Here is a 16,919-nt window from a genome sequence, read left to right on the forward strand (position 1 = left end):
CAAACACACTGCTGTTTGTGTGACGGCCTTGTAAATTCTGGAAAGGCGAGTATTGGTTTCAGTGACTTTAGCCACTGCTCCCATATAACCAGCTGTGGTTTAGAGATAATCACTGCGTTACACTCTCATCTGACTCCAACTCAGACCAGTTTCAAAGCATCGAAAAGCTAATCTTCTGCCTGCAAAGCGTTCACTCCGCCGGGATGTGCAAGATTTGAGCGCTGCACGCTTGACGAAATGTTGAAGGGTTGAAAGTTAAAGTTGACTGTGCAGACCAGCGCAGAGTTTCTGCATCCGTGTTTGCAAACAGATATGACTTCTACTGTATGTTCCACCCCTCGTGGATGTAATCTCAGCCCTGAGAAGCTAAGCTTTCCACTCAATGGCTGTAATCTTCTTTGGGACTGTAGACTATTACTGTGAGCTTCTGTGGACAACACTGTGGAAGCGCAGTCATGATGCAGTCATTTACAAACAATGTTATAATCTGACATATATTAACCAATATGATCATTTATATCCTGAGATGATTCACCGTTTATCCGATCTCTGAATGTGATAGATTCATGGCCACTCTGGATTTCTTCATTACTGTAGTTTCAGTATTTGAATAAACCAAAAACAGACATCCACATCTGGTTGATTTAGATAGAAACAGACTAGATAGACTTTAATGATCCCACAGTGAGGAAATGAGCATGAACGGGGAAATTAGCTACAGAGACCAAAACTGTTTTTTGTACCAGGCTGTAAACATGTTTATTTCTGCTGTGAAGTTGGACATTTGGACATGGGGACTTATGGAGACCGACTCACTTCTGGAGCCAGCCTCAAGTGGACGTTAGAGGAACTGCAGTTTGTGGCTTCATTTCACAGCCACTTGGTGAAAGTAGCAGTCTGTTGTTGAAGGACCAGCTTAAGGCCCCTACAGTCGCATGCAGGTGGTTAGAGTTAAATTACATTAAATGTCCCATAAACATTATTTTATTATACATGTATCTCACGCCTAGCCATAAAAATCACCCTTCAGAGTTTCCTGCAGCTGTCTGTTCTCTGTGTAACCTTTGGACATGATTTCCCGAGAGAAGTACGTAACGCTTTACGGCACTAAGTCACACAGCAGCAACTATTTCACTGATTCTGGTGAAACTGGATCATATTTTATGGAGGAAATGTTTTCTGGTTTTCCCTCTGATGTCCTCCGGCTGCTCCGCCTCAACTCTCTGTGATTTACAGAGATGACAGCATTTGTGCGATTCATCATGTCGAGGCTACAAAGACAAAAGAGTTTCTTGGAGATGAAAGTAGAGAGATGCAGCCAGGAGGAGGAGGAGGCTGCCCGCCTTCGAGTGGATGGGGAACGACGTGGTTGTATAGCGTCCCTGCTAGTGGTGCAGAGTTCACATCACATGTTGTATTTGTTTAATTTAAAACCACATGCCTCGAACAGTGCTGCACACTCTGCACACTGACAGGGCGGTCGTGACTTCAGGCTTTGAGCTGCAGCTGAGCCTTCGGTAATGCCCCGGGCTCATTTGGACTGTGCTATCAGCCTGCTCTCTGCTAATTGAGCTGTTGAGGTTGTAGTTTGCAGGGGGCTTTACTCTGACAGAACCTTGGGCTAGTAAATATGCACAGGACAAGCACATGCGTAAGCACACACAGCTGCACATACACACTCCGACACCTCGGCACCTGTTGTAGAGGAACGAACTGATGGTGTGCCAGTCTGTCTGATGCTGGAACAGGCAGCAACACGTGCAGGAATAAGGCAGGAACGCTGACATTTGCTGTGGGACAGCGAGGAGAAGGAGAAAATGAGTGGATTTATACGATCTTCTCAAGCTCCTCCGTGACTAACCTGCATAAGATCCCTGCACCCATATGGATGCAAGCAGCCAGCCGGCCTCTACTGCAGTCTAATCCATCTTAGTCCACGGCAGCTCCTCTACACCGAGCTGAAACCAATTCCTACTAAAGACGTTGACCGAATGCCATCTATGTGAATATTAATCAGTTACACATGAGACCAGGCGTTTCAAAGGGCAGATCAGAGCTGCGGTTTGAATTTAATGAGTTAAAAATGAAAGAGTAAGATCTCTTTTTATATACACATACCTCACTCTGAGAGGAAACGAGGGCAGTGACGGGTGCAACGAGGCAACAGAAAGAGAAAATATTTCCGGAGGCGTGAGCACGGTACAGTCAGAGGCACAGAGTCAGTGGATTTAGCCGTGACGTCTGAAACGGTAAGATGCTCATACATCACGAGAGCACTGAACTTCTCTCAAGGACAACGGGGAGACAGGCTGAATAAGATCAGGCCTGTTTGCAGTCTCAGGATACCTGTACCTTCCAATCCTCAGCTCGGAGGGCCCGGCGCTCAGGGTGGAGGGGTTTGTCCCCCAGAGAGGCAGAGGGTGGAGGTCAGGAGGGGCCACCTACCCATCAGCCTGACGGAGGCAAAGAGCTTTTATATAAGAAGAAAGATGAGGCAGAATTTAAAGTCAGATTCATTTGTTAGTGATCACTGATGAAACGAATGGCTCTACATTCATGAATGCATCAGTCCATCACTGTCACATTAATTATGATACCTCACTATAATTAATGTGAAGAGATGAGCTCATGAGATCAAGGTTGAGACGAGGTGGCCAGGACTGTTAGTGTTCATATTTCAGTACCTGTTTTTATTGGTATTACTTAGTTTGTAAGTTGTAACTAATGGTTTTATTAGGTGTTAATAAAATGTCTATTAATTGTTTATATTAATGCGAGTTGTGGGTTGAGCAAACATCAGGAAGTCTCCTGCACATCAGTGTTAATAACTCATTCATTTATGGGTTTTTACAGCAGCAACAAGCTGAGACAAAAGAAGAGAGCGAGCAAAGAAATGAGTCTCGAGCTGCTTCTTAAAAGTCAACAGAGTCCGCAGAATACCAACAAGTCCAATGGGGGAAGAGTTCCAGCCTTTTGTCTTGAGCCTGGAGCGAGGACCAGCCACCAAACCCTGATCAGAGGACCTCAGATCTCTGCAGGATTCACATGGCAGCAGTCTGTTTTTAATGTAGGCGTCCTGACAATACAAGGCTCGAAACATCATGACTAGAATCTTGAAATGGACTCTGAATTCAATGGGTAGCCACATGAGATGGTGTTACATGCTAAGATTGTTGAAAAGTGAACGCATGTCTAATCATCTCCATCTCAAAGCGGCCTGAGTTTAGTGATGCTCCTCAGCTGGTCAAAAAAAATAATTCACGTGTTGGTCCAAACTCAACGCCTCGATCACGGAGAGAAGGTTCAACAGTAAAGTCCTTCTGGACGATGTCACCCGGGGCACCAATGAGAACTGACCTTGAGATGGCTGTGTAGAAAAACCAACGAGGAATCAGAATACAGAGCTCGATTAATTTCTGTACTGGTCATTACTAAAGTCATTCTATGCAGCTTAAACTCTTCACCTGCTCTTCTTAGCTTCTGATATATTACCCTTCAGTGAAAGATGCAACTAATGACTTCATTAATGCTCTATGAAGTCATTAATAACATCTTTAGGTTGTACAAACATCCCTCTGGTGTCTCCTCCTCCACGTCTGGACAAAAATCTATTTATCATCAACTTACTAACACGTAAGTTGTAACACGACTGCAGATTCCATGTTCGTTATGATGGAAACAAACGTGTTGTTGCAGATGAACGACAAACGTTTGCTGATTGCGTTTTAAAAGAGAAGAAACGTATCATTTCTTTATATTCATGTAAAGAAATAGCAAACTATTTACTGTTAAATAACTTCATGTTCTCTTTCCCTCAGCTGAGGTTTAGCTGTATTTGAGCTGGAAGAACGACCGTTAAAATGCCTTTGTGTTGGTCTTTAAAAAGAAATGTGACATATTTCCCACTAAAAGCGGCACAGCACAGTGCACAGTATTTTTGTCTTTGGTCACACCCCAATCGGTGATGTCACAGAAGGTGTTTTGATTGGAAAACTATGACTCAGCGCTAAAGCTGAAGTGTTTAAATGAAAATCTCAGGGGAAAAGTCTCCCACACCGCGAGGTGATATGAAGCATTTCTCTAACAGAAAAAGGCATCTTCATTCCTCTTTCAAGGTCACTGCATTCGCAGAAAAAGACAGATGAAACGGAGTGCAGGTCGCCCACCGTGATAGTGCTATCCCTCTGAATTTGCAAGTATGGATGACGGCCAGTGTTTGCGCGGCAAAATAAGACATGTGAGTTTAAGTGATGAATGGGCCTGCAGCTCCTGCAAGAGCAAAATAAAGCAGAAGCACTTAGCTGCTGTCAAAGCTGGACTACACACCCTGCTGGGCGGGCAACTCTCCACATGTGTGTTCTGTCTGAGTGTGTGTGTGAACAGAGGCCTCCGGAGAATACACTGCACATTACACTAATTGAATTAAGATGTGTCAATTTTGCTTATTAGGCATGCAGCCGGTTAACTAACCGTAAAGGTCTTCGTGCATTTTGATGATGCTCGTTTTCCTCTTCCTCCAGGGTGAGGGCTCCAACTTCCTCCAGCTGGGCTCCTCCATCGAGCAGCAGATCAACGGCATGTTCAAGGTGATGGAGGAGTACAACTGGGACAGCTTCGTGGTCATAACCAGCCTCTACCCAGGCTACGAAGCCTACGTGGATTACATCAAGTCATTCAAAGACACCAGCTACTTCATATGGGAGCTGCAGGACGTGCTGACCTTCGACATGTCCGCAGACGGCATGAACGACCTCCGGGCACGAAGGCTGCTGCAGCAGATCGACGCCCAGGTGCTGTTGGTCTACTGCTCTCACGAAGAGGCTCAGTATCTGTTCACCATGGCGGCCGAGGTGGGGCTGCTGGGGCCGGGCTATATCTGGATTATCCCCAGCCTGGCAGTGGGGAACCCAGACATCCCCCCACCTGACAGCTTCCCTGTCGGGGTCATCAGCATCATCACAGACCGGTGGAGGATGAGCCTGAGGAAGAGGGTGCGGGACGGGGTGGCCATCGTGGTGAAAGGTGTGCAGAGCTTTCGGAAACAGAGAGGCTTCGTTCCCGAGGGTCACAGCGACTGTCACAACCCCGTCAAGTCACTCGCTACTAATGACACCCTGTTCAGGTGAGCCAAGATGTTTACCTGTTTTCTGATCAGGTGCTGTTGATGCAAAGTTCCTCCATGTTTTCGTGTTGTCTTGATGAATTCAGGAACGTGTTGATTACCACAACACTAATTCCAGTTCAGTAACACTACGGTTACAGTTTCTGTACAGATGTTTCACATCTGACGACAATTTAGCCAACAAATATCCAAAAACAGATCACGGATGTGCAAGCCAAGACTTCCTTTGTGGTCTGATTAGCAACTTGATACACAAGAATGACAAGAAAGACCCATCTTGGCCAATAAAAAGCTAAACCACCTTCAAGCGATCACCGTTGGGTTCCAAGAATGCATTTTGGCCACTTGGTTCCAATTCGTTCCAACGACTGTTTACCTACGTGCAACCAAAGCAAACAGAAACCAGAACACGTCCAACGCCAAAATCTTGGTCCCTTGGCCGGATTCTGTATTCATGCAAAGATATCTGTTTAGCTCAAACGGCACCATCACTCACAGGTTTTATGTTGCGCTGACAAAAAACAAGTGGCTGGAAATATATTTATATTTAGCAAAACTGTTTATTGAAGGCTTGTTTCTGTGGAACTGAAGTCTAAATAAATGAGCGTTTCTTTAAAAGAGTTGAGTCTGTCGGGAGTGATCGCTTCCTCGCACACTCACATTTAGAAAAATGGCCACCAGGGCCACTTGAAGAGCGCTAATAAATGACAAAAGTGAGTTACGGAGTGGAGACTCTTCTTCCATCTGTTAATGCTCATAACATGAGATATGAATCCCAGCAGCTTTAGACGTTTTCATGCGTACTTTATGGCGTCTCGTTTGTTGTGTTTTAATGTAAAGCTACACACTGAGGATAATAACTTCTTTTTAAATTGAACCCCAGAGTACTCGCTGCAATCGATCTGACCAGCTGTTACTGGGACTGTGCAACATGAGCCAAGTCCAACAAACACAGCTTCAGCTCCAACACCTTTCTGACTTACCAAGTCAGATCTAAATAAGAAAATAGGTCTTCTAATGACAATATAGTAATAATATAAGTTAATATAATAACTTGTTCACATCCACCACATTTCCTCTAAATCTGCTGTGGTTGTATCCTCCATGAAGTGATGGAGTACACTCCATGGCCAAGTCCATTAAAAAAAGTGTGACAGTGATCCCACAGTAATAAACCCTGAATCATTACTGTACAAGACGCCTCCGCTTCGTCCTGTCTCCACCTGTTAGTCGTTCATAACATGTAGTCTAATAATTTTTCGTGAGCTCTTTGTGACATCAAACAACATAAACACACACCAGAGGAACTAAATGTTGCATGAACTGTTCATTTGATTTCCCCTTCGTAGGTCCTGACAAAGTACGATGACAATCACGAAAACTTCGAGAAACTTCACGTTTTAAAAAACGTCGGACCAGAACTAAAATACAACAGTGGTATCTTAATTTTTTCTCCTTGGTCCGGACTAAATGAACTGACCTGCAGGTTTGAAAGCCAAACGGCCAGACGCATCAGTACAGATGAAGCTTCAAAGCGTGTCATTGCGAAATGTCCGTGTGCAACTGGTTAAGCCGTCGCTAGCCAGCCGTCTGTTGGTCTGCATTTACCATTGTCCCAGCGTTCCTATAACATCTACACCAGACATGTCCAAACTGGTCCACAAAGGGCTGGTGTGGCTGCAGGTTTTTGTTCCAACCAACCAAGAGCACACAGTTTGACCAATCAACCTCTGAGACTGAGACCAGTTGATAATGAGTCAAGTCGGTGTGCTGCTGTTTGGTTGGAAGGAAAACCTGCAGCCACACCGGCCCTTTGTGGAACAGTTTGGACACCCCTGATCTACACTAAGCAGAAAAGGCCAGTTAGGAAACACCGTGTCAAAGTCAGACACTTCTTCCTCTTTCCTAAGAGGTTTCGTGGCGACATCTGCCTTTGCTTTGCAGAGAGGACAGTCATTAGCTGCACAGCCTCAAGAGGTCAGAAAAAGTGTTCATGTGTTTTATGTTTCTGTTCTCTATATCTGTAATTTATCATTTGCATAACCTTGTTCAGGACATGCAGAGGAATCAATCAGGGATCACACTCTTTAACTTCTGATATATCAGAAAGTACATAACAGTGACGGCTTAAACTTCCTGGCAAAAAGAGGTCAACAGTCGATTATTTATTCATGACTTCCCATCTGTTTGGCGTCGCGGAGCACATTTTATTTTCCCAAACTGTGTCCTCTGCCCCGCTGCCATCCATCTCCCCCAGCAGCGAGCGCTCCACGAGATCTCTTGGAGATTGCGAGGTAATTTAAAAGAGGGGAAAGAGATAAAGGCGTGCTTTCTTCTCATTTAGACCGTGCGAAACGAGCAATCTGTGACACGGAAACATGTCTGAAATCAGCAAAGGTAGCGTCGGTTTTCGGCTGATGTGAGCCAAGGTCATTCAGGGAGATTGGGAGTGTGTTGTTGGAGACGCTTCTCTTGGATTATGAAACATCACACTCTCTCTGAAGTCAGAAGTCATTTTTCTTCAGACAACTTTTCCTTTTGTAAACCGTCCATGGAAAAAGTGGTTGCGGTGAACATTATCTCGGGCTTTGATACAGTACAAACGTCTCCTTTTAGACTGTGTAAACCCGGCAGGCACGACTTGAGCAGCAGCAGTGATGTGAAGGTCGGTGAAAGAGAACAAAGCACTTTCTATTAACTTTATAGTCGGCTATCTCTTCCCGCTCCAGCCAGATCAAACATTAACGTCCCCCTCGCTTCTCAGACTTGCCGGCACTTGATTGGAGTTTTTTTTTTTTCCCAGGGTGAGCGTTTGATAATGAGACAGCTCACCTGTTAATGGGATTATCACAGATTACCAGATTAAAGAGGCTTTTCACACAGACCGGTCTGAAGGCGATTCTCCTCCCAGCAGGCTTTCATCACCTCTGCTGGAGTGACGGCCGAGGTGAGAGAGCAGCGCCGCAGGTCTAATATAGCAGGATGTGAGTGTTGAGACAATGGAGTCAGACGTGGCAGATAACCGAGCGCCGAAGCTGTCAGGACACGTCGCGTCTTTATCGAGTCACAAACAAACTGAGGACAGAAGCTTCAGGACCAGACGTTAACACATTAAACTATGAGTTTAAAATGGGTCATACTCCTGAGAGCAACGTGTGTTATTCCTACAACTGAGGGGGAAATATTTGTACGTTTAACTGAACTCAATTATTTTGTCGAGCCAATTTACACACGAGAGCACCAATATATTAGAAACACATTCCCATATAACGCACTTCTATACCCTCAATAGGAAACATAAAGTAGACTCAATGTTTCAAACCCCTCCTACGTGGCACCTAAAGTCTGTTTCTCCGCCGCATCGTTCTGCACAGAGCAGCTCGAACTGCATAGAGAATCTGGTGGATTTTCAAAATAAAACTCACTGTGCAAATTTCGGATAGTCAAAACAGTTTAACTACGTAGCATATTAACTTTACTTTATTTAGAGGAAGATAAACCAGTAAAATGGGTTTCTTCTGAAATGCTCCTGGTGAGGTTTGCAGTCACCTGCAGGTCGGACCAAAACAGCCTCACAGTCGTGATGTATCTAGGTCGTGTCCGGTGGGGTTTTGTTGTAACAAAACATTGTTAACTAAGGAAGCGCGTATGCAACAGAGACTAAGAGGCTGTGTGAGGCTGTACCTGAGCTCAGATCAGCGTACTTTGTTAGATATGATAGCACGCTAATGGTGTCCTGATTTTCATTCTTTCAGATTCAAATGTTAAAACGTGTCACATTTACAGTCTGGCTCAGTCACAGAGGACACACGGAGTGCAGTGTGTGTGTGTGTGTGTGTGAGCTGAATCAACCGATGTTGATACGTGATCTCATTCCAGATTTCAGTGCATGTGTGGAAAGAAATATCACATCTGATCATAACTGTTTGTGCAAGAATCAGTCCAAGAATAAGTGCACGTGAAGCTGCTGAGTTATTGTTTCGGATCTGAAAGTTAAATTTTATGGCGAGATTGTTCGTGTAGTTCTGAAAAGTCAAGAAGTTAAAGACGGCAGTGCAGCGGTGAGTCCATGTGGATCTGATAAGCTCTGTCCTATCGTGTCAACAAACACAAAGAAAAACTTTGACCTGATGATTCAAAGTCAAGATATCAAAGTCTGCCGCTGCCCAGGGTTCGAGCCCGACCTCATTCCCCCTCTCACGCCTCACTTTCCTGTCAATCTTCATCTGTATCTGTCAAATAAAGCTTGAAAAAGCATGTAAGATATCAAAGTTACAAAGTGACTACAATTCATCTCTTCAGAGCAAACCGTCCGATATGTATCAATCAAAATATGTAATAAAGTAGACAGCCTTATGGTGGCGCTAAGGAAGAGTCAATAGCAATCCATCTAACCGCTGATACTTCAGTCTGGACCAAAGGGATGAACTTACTTATATAAAATATATAAATAAAACATTCTCTCTATATGGGTCGATCAGGTTTCATACCTCATCATTTTGACTTTCCAGTTTCCAACCACAGGTCTCTGATCAAACCTTTAATTTTACCTCACTCGTTTCCATTAAATGTACGAAACACTGGAGGTAAAACGAATCACGGGTTTTATTTCACAGTAAAGTATCCTCACTCGTAACAACAGGTCCAAATTCAGCTGTTTACTGTATGACAGCTTCAGCTGTGAAGTTTTCATCTGTATAATGTAACAGTTGAAACATCTTCAGGTTTTTGTCTGCTGCTCTGTCTCTGACGATTCTGTCTCTCTGTGTCCGTCTCTCTGTGTCTGTCTCTCTGTGTTTGTCTCTCTGTGTCTGTCTCTCTGTGTCTGTCTCTCTGTGTTTGTCTCTCTGTGTCCGTCTCTCTGTGTTTGTCTCTCTGTGTTTGTCTCTCTGTGTCCGTCTCCCTGTGTCCGTCTCCCTGTGTCCGTCTCTCTGTGTCTGTCTCTCTGTGTTTGTCTCTCTGTGTTTGTCTCTCTGTGTCCGTCTCTCTGTGTCCGTCTCTCTGTGTTTGTCTCCCTGTGTCCGTCTCTCTGTGTCCGTCTCTCTGTGTTTGTCTCTCTGTGTTTGTCTCTCTGTGTCTGTCTCTCTGTGTCCGTCTCTCTGTGTTTGTCTCTCTGTATCTGTCTCTCTGTGTCCGTCTCTCTGTGTCCGTCTCTCTGTGTCCGTCTCTCTGTGTCTGTCTCTCTATGTCTGTCTCTCTGTGTTTGTCTCTCTGTGTCCGTCTCTCTGTGTCCGTCTCTCTGTGTCCGTCTCTCTGTGTCCGTCTCTCTGTGTTTGTCTCTGTGTTTGTCTCTCTGTGTTTGTCTCTGTGTTTGTCTCTCTGTGTTTGTCTCTGTGTCTGTCTCCCTGTGTTCGTCTCTCTGTGTTTGTCTCTCTGTGTCTGTCTCTCTGTGTCTGTCTCTCTGTGTCCGTCTCTCTGTGTCTGTCTCTCTGTGTCTGTCTCTCTGTGTCTGTCGCTCTGTGTTTGTCTCTCTGTGTCTGTCTCTCTGTGTCCGTCTCTCTGTGTCCGTCTCTCTGTGTCCGTCTCTCTGCAGGCACATGTTGAACGTCACCTGGGAACACAATGACTTCTCCTTCAACAGCAACGGCTACCTGGTGAATCCAGCCATGATCATCATCACCCTGGACCGAGAGCGGCAGTGGGACAAGGTGAATTTATTTCTTTGCTTCATCACCGAATGCACAGACGTCTCTCTGTGCACGCCAACAGCAGAGTGATTTCATACATCACTGCTCTCTTTGTACAGACCAGTTAAAGGAGTCGGAGCTGAATCACTTAATGGAGGATCATCTCCTAATCACACACACCAATTCTTCAGAAGATACTAAAACACACACACACACTTTTGCCGCCTCGTTGACTTGGTTGGAGATTAAATCATTAATTTACCAGCAGGGGACGAACGTGACGCGGACACCGCGCTGCAGTTTACTTCCTCCACCGGTTGAATAGAAGGTGTTTAGTTAAACATCACGCTCAGAGTAAACAGCCGCAGGCGATGCACAGCTAATTATGTGATATTGATGTTTTCGGGTGCCACTCTTTATTAATTTCCAATATGTTATCGAGGCGCTGAGCTAATGGGAAGCTGTGACGGTAAGACGAGCAAACAAACAGCAGCCTGCTCCAAAATTAAGATGTTTGTCAGAAGGGAAGATAGTTTAATACAAGTCTGTCAAAATATTATATTACCGAGCATTAAGAATGTGTCATGACAGCCGCCAACATGCTGAACAAAGAAGCTGAGGATGTCTATGGAAGCCCTGAGCGGTGACGGGATGATTTAAAATCTTTTTGTTTCCTCGAGATCTCACATTCATTATGAGAAAATTATCCACACACATCTCTCGTCATTTCCGTGGCAACGATGTGAACAAATATCTGAAATTCAGCTGTTTTGTGTTTGGAGCTACTGCTGAACTTTATTTTCATCTGTCAGTTGGAGAAATATCCAAATTGACGATCTTCCAAATTGCTAATTTTGTCCAAAATCGTAAGATATTAAGGAGTTTACCGTACACGTAAAACAGAAAATCCTTAGATAATATGCAAGAGCAGATTATGAGCTAACATACGAGATGAAAATGTTTTTCTGCCAACTGTCCTGCATACTGTGAGATGCAGGATAAACCAGCAGTGTCTGCGTTGTACCTGTTGTAACCGTCAATCAATCAATCAAATGAATAAATGAATGTCGGAGCAGGACGATCACCTTCAGCTTCTCTTTCTTCCTCCGTTTCTTTTCTTTTCTATTCCTAACGAGCTGTTTTTATCAGACAGAAGCAGCTGCGGCTCTTCACTTTTCTCTGCCTCTCCTGTGTTGGATGTTCACGGTGAAGGGCATTGTTCTCTCCTGCACCGCTCCCCGTAGATCAGGCAACTATCTTAATATGCTCGTCCTCTGCACCGTCAAAGACAAATAGGAAAAGCTGGCGGCGCCGTCTCATCCATTTTAAAGAAATGAGCACAGACCGAGAGACTTAAATTGAATTCAGTGACAGTAACATGGATTGGACACGTCACCGCCCTGTGACAATGCTTCCTCTCTGAGCAGGTTTTGGTCGTGTTCAATTATTTCACATGAAAGATAAACTTCACTGACAGAGAAGAGCTGGACTCGTGTGTCTCGTGCTGACCTTTGAATAAAAAACACAGATGTCGATCCTTCAGAAAGATTTCAGGTTGAGGTGATTCCCTCTCCTGTGCTTAACTTTCTGTCTGCGTCTCAAGATCGATTCCACCGTTTGATCGCCTTCTTCTTGTCACCAGCCTCAGTCCTCACCTTCTGTATTCATTCAGCTTCATCAAATGGACTTGCTGTAATTTGCTGCTTCCTACCAATCACTGTTCTCGGGCTTCCTCCCGGATCTGAAAGTCGAGGTAACTCGGGGGGGAAGATGGATGGAGAGCGTGACAGAAGAGAGTGGCGACAGAGAGAAGAAGCCCCGGAGGAGGACGGGAAGTGTTCCTGTCATCGCCGTTATCTGGCAGGGTGATGTACGGGACTGGAAAGCTGCCGTTCTTCTCCTCGCTGTACATCTGTGACGCACACAAACCCTGAAATTACAGTCTCGAAACAAAGGGTTTCTTGTAAATATGAACTCTGCTCTGAGGCTGACAGTCCTCCTGTCATGACACCACGTCTTAATGATGAAGATCTTCAGCGTCAGAAGCCTCGGGGACGTAATGTTTTTCATCTCGGTACATTTTCCTGAAATCTGAAATTCTGATGGCCCCGATTGGAGCGAAGGTAAACAGCAGGACTGATCGATACGACTGGCAGGACAGAGGAATAACACAGAGTTCTGATATTTGCACTTTTTTCCACCCGCTTTGTTTTTTTTTCCAGTTCAGTGCGACGCTCTGTGCAGACAGGATTGTCCCTCGTCCTGCTTAGAACAGCAGAGATTATGTAAAAACACTTTGTCCTGACTGACACGCGAAGTTAATGACACTTACAGCACGGCAGCAGAGTGTTTGTGAAGCCGACAGAACAGCGTTTAAATGTCTCACATTTGGACCAAACAGCTCGCTATCAAGAGTAAATTATAAGTGTCACTGATTCATCTGCAGGGAAGAAGATAAGGAAGATGAAGCTGTCTTATTTCTGCCCGGTAACCGTGACACACGGCTGCTTCCTGTCAACACTAGAGATTATTGTGCTGGAGTGACAGAGCTGATACGGCCTCATCGATTTATGAAGGAGGAAAATATATTTATTCTACAGATTCACTGCGTCTCCAGTAACAGGAAAGAGTTCAGTCACTTAGTATACCATGCACTTTAGGCTGGAATTAGAAATGAAGCCAGAGCGACCGCGCCGAGCTTCACAACGGATGTCACACGTACACCGTCCATTCTTCAGACCAGGGGTCTTCAACTGGGGGTCCGTGACCTCTAGGGAGTCCGCAGAGGTACTGCAGGGGGTCCACGATTTTCACCAGAATAAAAAATATAACAAAAATGATATAATACTAACATAACATGACCAGCAGATAACGGAGAGGGGAAAAAGTCTTAACCCTGACGAAGTGAAGCAGAATGGATACATCTGTTTAAAGTTGGTGTAAAAGGTCGATATAGAAAATATAAATGTTATTATAGGCTTAAAATGTGACACACCAAGGGGTCCTTGGGCTGCTTTAGACTATCAATGCCTGAACAGGACAGAGTGGAGTGTCAACTACAATCCAGACCTGATCACCCAACATCAGTGTCGGATCTCTCGTGGCTGAATGAGACCAGAATAACATGAAAAATCCCATATCTGTGTGTCGTATCATTGCATCAGTGTTTGGTATCGAGGGCCTTGAGGAGCAGGATGTGGGCTGGTGTATAATCAAAGAGCCGGCGACGCATCTCTGTGACTCTCGACTTCCTGCAGATTTCAAGCAGCTTACAGAGCGACCGGCACACGGGGAGTTCTCCCGACGGCCCGGCTGGCTACGCTCTGCCCTGTTTGTCGCTCTGTCTGCGGAGGAAAACGCCGTACTCTCTCTTGCACTGCTGTTCGAGTTGCAGAAAGAAAAAGAAAGAAAAAGCGGACGACCGACGGTTTGAGTGGTAACTTCAGTTTTTAACTTCATGAAGCCGTGGCATCGACGTATGTGATGGAAACACTGGACTTGAATCTTTCACGAATCTTATGTGGTCTTGAATTCTGAAATCTCAAAACACTTGGTGAACTCCTTAACTTACAAATATCATTTCATCCTTACTAGTTCCAACGCATGTGATAGAAATGTTTCAACCCTGTGCACATGAAAACAGACGCGCGATCATCTGCAGCTGCTTCTCGTTAAAATCTGCTTACAAATGTAAAAAATCTGTTTGTAATTCATTCGTTTAATTACGGCGGCCAAAGCAGCGTTTAACAGCCCCGTCTGATTCAGCACAAAGTTAACAATCAGTGGGATGTGTAATTGGGGTCCGATTGGTCCGATTGGTCCGACTGGTCCTCTGCGACGTTCGTTCCTTCGCTTCTCGGCCTGATTTACACAAGGGGCCGAATTTGTGCTAAACAGGTCACGGCTTCTTCAAATAAGTGAGCTTGAAATGTTTCATTTCAGATCTTGATTATATATTCGGCTTGCTTGAATGCTCATTTCCCCACAACATCCAATTAAAATTAGCTAACTGGTAATATGGCAGAGGGTGGAATTGCTTTCGTTGCGTTAGATGTATAATTGCACTCTCTGCATCCCCAGTCACCCAAAAATCTATTTACTCCACAGTGAGTACAAACTACAGCAGCTCCACACATCAACACAGACACACTGTTTTAAGAGTTTAAAGAGGTTTGCAGCATCCTCTGCTGTTTACCTGTGAGTCCCGCTCATGATGGGAGCTGCTGTAACACACCTGCGTCATACAGTCACCATCTGGAGTTTGGTGCAGAGATTTTTCACTGCCTCGCGTTGACTCACCTCTACTCTCTTGACTGCTTCAGGTGGGGAACTACGAGATGGGCATCCTGCAAATGAGATACCCCGTGTGGCCGCGGTACGGCTCCTACCTGGAGCCGGTGTCTGATTACAGGCATCTGACGGTGGCCACGCTGGAGGAGAGGCCCTTTGTCATCGTGGAGGCGGTGGACCCGGTGACTGGTACTTGTGTCAGCAACACCGTGCCCTGCCGACGACAGTCCAACAAGACGGAGGCGTAAGTGATGCAGCCAGCTCGTTACTCCAACTTCAAGAGTGCACAGACACAACAGCACACAGAGAGTTTGTGTTAATCAGCTAAAGATAAAACATGAGAAGCTGAGTGAAACATCTCTAATCTTTGGAGACAGATGGATCGTCTTTCAGGTGTGTGTATAATCAGGACAGAACTTTTTATTTCACTGAGCAGGGCCGTCGCAGGGGGGGTGCGAGGCCCTGTGCGAACTTGAAATGCGAGGCCCTGCTCTTTGACATGCGTAATTGCGCATGAATAACAGTCACACGGACGCAGCTATTCTAGTTCTATTGCACGCATAATCTCGCTGCAGTACGGTTTATCAAGTAGAATAACACAGCATAATCATGCACATAGTCTCAGCTATGACTTTTTGCTATTTATTTCAAGGGGAAAAAAACATCTGTGCAACGAGTGGTGACAGTACGTCAAGTCAGTTCAGTCACTTTATTTTTGGCATCTTGACATTTTAAACAAGCAGATTACTTTTCATTAATTATATACATTCATTAATTACAACTATAGACAACTTATTTTACTTATTATTTAACTTATTTACAACACTAACCCGAACAATTAAGATAGAATCACCATGCGTAAATTGCGCAGAAACTAATCCCTTCAGAGTCACTTTCTTTGCCTTCTTGGCCTCAAACTCAGCAATAAATTCTCTATAATCCAGTTGCAATGTCCTTTTCAGTGGATAGCAGGGCAGGCCCGCACAGTCTCTCCTGTGACATGGAGGTGCGCAAATAGTTTTGAATTAATTTTAGCTTTGAACAGCTTCGCTCGCCCGATGCCACAGTGTCGGTGTGCGTGATGGAGATGCTAGTTGTTGCCACCGCATCTCGTGCTGACAAATTTATCCAGCGATCCCCGCAGTGAATTGTGAAATTCTTCCTTCTTTTTAATTTTTTTCCTTTTCTCAGAGCCCGATTAGTGCTTGCAAAATCGGTCGTGTTCTCTTGCCGTTGTTCACTGTCCCCCACTTTAACTTTCCTCATCTCCCGTCTTCAGTGAGGACGCATTACTTAATGACATTGGTACAAGATCATACATAACTAATGTATTTTTTTAAACAAATAAATTAAATAATTAAAAATAAATGTAAAAATAAAAGATAAAACACACAGCACGATTGAAGGCGCGAGGCCCCCTAGTGGCGCGAGGCCCTGTGCGGTTGCACAGTTCGCACAGCCTATGGGACGGCTCTGTCACTGAGTAACCGGCTTCATCGAGAGACAGACACAAACGTCTTTGTGTCTCAGACTCAGATTTAGAAGCTGCTTCATGAAATAAAGTCAGAACACAACAGGTCGAGTATCAGAGTTTAGAGCTGTGGAGGTTCGAGCATCTGATTGGCGGCTGCAGCGTGACGTCGGGTTGTATCCGGCTCAACCTGGTTTGAGAGGTTAAAGGTCAGAGTGCTCCACTTTTACTTCATCCATCTTAAGTCACGTGATGCAAACCCACTTTATATCACTGTCCAGTCCCACACGAGCTCTCACATGTTAACATGCCCAGCTTAATTGATTATGCATCTAACTTGAGAGTGCCATTAGGTGTGAGATTAAGAGGCTCTTCCCCTGCCATTAGCCCGGGCAGGCGTCTTATCACT

General features: G+C 44.9%; 1 protein-coding gene and 1 long non-coding RNA gene across 6 annotated transcripts in view; one reads left to right on the forward strand and one right to left on the reverse strand.

Moving 5' to 3' along the window:
• LOC113747018 (uncharacterized) overlaps nt 1-16,919 on the reverse strand; it is a 155,106-nt gene that overhangs the window by 117,367 nt on the left and 20,820 nt on the right. For 3 of the 5 annotated variants that reach the window (XR_003463292.1, XR_003463288.1, XR_003463290.1), the window contains exon 2: nt 15,138-15,313. This is a non-coding gene — a long non-coding RNA (uncharacterized LOC113747018). Of the gene's footprint in view, nt 1-10,776; nt 12,662-15,048; nt 15,314-16,919 lie in introns of those variants that run through there. The other 2 variants (XR_003463291.1, XR_003463289.1) reach the window with 2 other exon arrangements.
• The window catches only part of grin2ca (glutamate receptor, ionotropic, N-methyl D-aspartate 2Ca), a 67,655-nt gene that overhangs the window by 32,788 nt on the left and 17,948 nt on the right, over nt 1-16,919 (forward strand). The window contains exons 3-5 of the mRNA XM_019261528.2: nt 4,521-5,122; nt 10,656-10,770; nt 15,072-15,283. Of these exons, the coding sequence (XP_019117073.2) occupies nt 4,521-5,122; nt 10,656-10,770; nt 15,072-15,283 (929 nt within the window). The remainder of the gene's footprint in view (nt 1-4,520; nt 5,123-10,655; nt 10,771-15,071; nt 15,284-16,919) is intronic.

Source organism: Larimichthys crocea, chromosome XII, assembly GCF_000972845.2.
Source record: "Larimichthys crocea isolate SSNF chromosome XII, L_crocea_2.0, whole genome shotgun sequence".
NCBI classification, from domain to species: domain Eukaryota; kingdom Metazoa; phylum Chordata; class Actinopteri; family Sciaenidae; genus Larimichthys; species Larimichthys crocea.